This window comes from Lipotes vexillifer, unplaced genomic scaffold, assembly GCF_000442215.2.
Source record: "Lipotes vexillifer unplaced genomic scaffold, Lipotes_vexillifer_v1.1 scaffold71, whole genome shotgun sequence".
NCBI lineage: Eukaryota > Metazoa > Chordata > Mammalia > Artiodactyla > Lipotidae > Lipotes > Lipotes vexillifer.
The window spans coordinates 942908-946684 of NW_006793703.1; the positions used below are offsets into that span (position 1 = coordinate 942908).

The 3777-nt window shown below is 41.1% G+C and overlaps 1 protein-coding gene across 1 annotated transcript in view; it reads left to right on the forward strand.

The window, feature by feature from the left end:
* LRGUK (leucine rich repeats and guanylate kinase domain containing) overlaps positions 1–3777 on the forward strand; it is a 122705-nt gene that overhangs the window by 51767 nt on the left and 67161 nt on the right. Inside the window, exon 10 of the mRNA XM_007466568.1 lies at positions 591–697. Coding sequence (XP_007466630.1) covers positions 591–697 — 107 coding nt within the window. The remainder of the gene's footprint in view (positions 1–590; positions 698–3777) is intronic.

Consider the following 3777-nt stretch of genomic DNA (forward strand, 5'->3'; position numbering starts at 1 on the left):
CTTTCCCTTTAACTTTGTGCAAAGGGAATAACATTTAAAACTACGCATTAGATAAAGGTATGGTAGACAAGAATAGTGTATTTAGAGGGATGACAAAGCCGGGGGATGGAGAACTGTCCATTGTGGGGAAAAGGCCCATATCTTTGAAAAGAGAAAGTTACACTAAAAGAGGGGGAGGTTTAGTAGAATTTGAGATCATAGGAATAGTTCTTGGCATGATGGCATGAGGAAAAATTCTGCAGTAACAACTACCTGGAATCTAGAACTATGAATTTTATTTCTTTTCATACTAAAAGTTGAAATGTTTACTATATTAAAGGTCATCTTAGACTTTAGAGGTTTTGATTTTGTTTTTACTTTTTTCCTTTCAAACCAGGGAGTATAAAGAAATAGGTGACCAAGGGGTTCCAGCTCAATACTTTGAAATAATTATTATTCTTTAGGTTTTAGGAAAGTTAGAGTAGACATGAAGACAGAACACAGATTCCTGGTCACGTGTCTAGGACATTTCATTAAAGAAAATCTAAGGCTTGTCTTCCTTTTAAAACGAATTTTTTTCTTTTCCCTTTGCATTTCTAATTCTGGAAAAGGTCACGGCAGTGAACAAATACAACCCTCCCCCAGAAGTGGTCGCAGCCCAAGATCACATGACCCACATTTTCAACAGCCTGATGCAGCCACAGAGGATCTTTGACAGGTATTCCTTAGGGACCCTTTGGGTAGAACACGGGGTAGCCAGCACAGGACAATCTCATCATTTCCCTAGCCCTCTGTTTTGTGACCCATTCCTTTCTCACCTCTCTGAGGGAGGGGATCAGGTCTTTATTTGACAGGCTGTGTAGTCTCAGATATAGCATATTATCATCACATGTTTGAGTTTGGGGCTCACTTGTTGGCATTTTCCCAAGTGTGGTGATGAGTAGATTCAACTTCCCTCTCTCATCTGGACCCTTGAATGGTGGCTAGCCTGTGACATAGGATGGTGAAATGAAAAAGAAAAAAAGTTTGCCACCTTTTCTGCTGTAGGATAGAACCACAGACCTTAGCCTCATTTACAGAGAATTGTGATGATCTCTATCCATTGTCAGTTTCTCCTTAGCTATGCGTGAATGCTAGATACCCCTGCCAAAGAGCACCCAAGACCGCAGGTTATACGTTAGAGAGTCCCTAGAAGGAGGCCCTCCTCACCTGAGGGAAACCCGAAACAGTCTTTACAGTTATTGCCCTGAGCCCCAGGCAACCTAGCAGGGAGAAGTCACCCAGCTTGGTTGAACACAGGAACAGAATCTCTCTCCTCTGAGTTCGAAGACAGATTTACCACAATTTCTCCATATCTTTTTAAACAATCTGTTGGAGCAGATGGCCATTTACCCTATAAGTATAATACAGAAATTCTATCAATGCCCAAAGGCATTTTAAAATTACTTGTAAAATCTCTTGGTTATAAATGGCTTCTCTTCTTCGTGTGGTCTGCTCCTGTACTTCACACAGTTGGTTTCCCACAGAGAGAAGATGTTTTATTTTGCATCCAGGACATGATTTTTCACATGTAATTTAATAATGTAGACGTTGACAGTTTTATATATTTATGGTAGCTCTCTAGGTGAAATGATTTATCATTTATTTGCATACATCTGGAAAAGCACATTTGATTTAAAAGAAGGGCATTTATGTCCTCATTGTATTTCTTTTCTAGTTTATGAGATTGCTAGTTGTTTCATGCTTTAGGGTACATTTATATAAAAATATGTATCAAAGAAATTTACAGCAATGTCTGCTAAACACGTATTTCTGGATCATTTCTGACTGTCAGGCAAAGAAGAGCAAATGGCCAAGCAGCCCCAGATGCTCCAGGATGGAGCAGGGCTCACTCTGAAAAGCTCATGGAGGCAGGAGCAGGGGTGCCATGCCCTTCCCACTCTGGGTCAGGATGCAGCTCCCTGGCAGCCCCAGGAATCAGGGTCCAGGAGAGGAACCCTGACTCTTGGTCTTGGGACTTTTAGGCTGTGATATTGGGAAATCACTGTCCCCTCTTCTGGCAGGATTGGGGTGAGGATCCAATATTGAAATGACACGGCAGAACCTTGACTCTGGCCTGGTAGTCAGTGATAGCTTTCTTGCTCTCACCTATGACAAGGTTCTCCGGGCTGATCTTGTACAAGCCCTGTCCAAACTCTGGAATCGGCCATTTCTCCAAGAAGCCCTGGTTTGCTTCAGTGAGAAATGGTATTTCCCAATCATAATGTGGGTGCTAGAGACAAACATGACACTGGGTTGATCACTGTTTCCACGTCTTTTAGTGGACAGAGCTAGGAATATATTTCCTTCCCTCCCTCCCTTCCCTCCCTCCCCTCCCCTCCTTCTTTCCTTCCTTCCTTCCTTCCCTACATTCATTGATCCATCTATCTATTCTTTCTTTCTATCTATCCATCCACCTATCTTGCCTATTTGTACTTACCTATTACATCTGTTCAGTCTTTTATATCTATCTAATCTGTATTTAGATAGATCCATCTATAGATAGATGGTAAAACACCTCCTGAATTCATATTGGTACAATTCAATTTCAAGACTATAGTTGAGCTTTTACTTAATCTCATCTTTGTTACATCTGTATCTCCTCCCTCACCAAAGACACAGAGGAAGATGGAATTAGAATATCCCATAATTGCTCTTTTTTAAAGTCCCATATTACACCACAACAGTGTCAGAATACCAGTAGTAATAATTACTGAAAACATGAAAAACATATTTTGCCTATGTTCCTCCCATTAACCATTCCCCCATTGTTTTTTATTGTGGTAAAAAAAAATATATATATATATATATATAAAACACATAAAATTTGCCATTTTAACCACTTTAAAGTGTACAGTTCAGGGCTTCCCTGGTGGCGCAGTGGTTGAGAGTCCGCCTGCCCAATGCAGGGGACACGGGTGCGTGCCCCGGTCCGGGAAGATCCCACATGCCGCGGAGCGGCTGGGCCCGTGAGCCATGGCCGCTGAGCCTGAGCGTCCGGAGCCTGTGCTCCGCAACGGGAGAGGCCGACAGTGAGAGAGGCCCGCGTACTGCAAAAAAAAAAAAAAATAGTGTACAGTTCAGTGGCATTGATTATATTCACAATGTTGTGCAGCCATCACCACCATCTGTTTCCAAAACTTTTTCATCAGCCCGAGCAGAAGCTCTGTAAACATCAGGCAATAACTCCCCATTTCCTGCTACTCCCAGTCCCTGGTAATTTCCAGTGTACTTTCTGTCTCTCTGAATTTGCCTACTGTATATATTTCATATAAGCATCAATCACTGCATTTTAAAAACAGTGTACTGTATTTATATTGTCAGAACATATATCCATCACACACTATACTTTCTCCTTTGCTGTCATTTAGTCTTAGTTTTCTGGGTAACGGCATATTTATTGCTCACTGCCAGCCCTTGCAACTGATGCCTCCTCTTGAGTCATTTTGGTTGTATGAAGCTTGTTCTCTAGCAGATTCCTTAGGAAGAGCTGTGGAATCAATATCTCTTGAAATCTTGCATGTTGATAATATTCTCTGCCCTTCACACTTGAAAGTCATTTTTGCTATATGTAAAGTCCGTGGCTCACACTTTTTCCCTTGAGAATATTAGAGAGGTTTCTCCATTTTCTTTTGGTGCAAAACATTGCTGTCAAAAAACTGGTGACAATTTAATTTTCTTCCCCTTATAAATCATGTGTTCTCTTTTTCTAGCTGAATAATCCCCCCAGCTTTTTTTTTTTTTTTTTTTTTTTTTCGT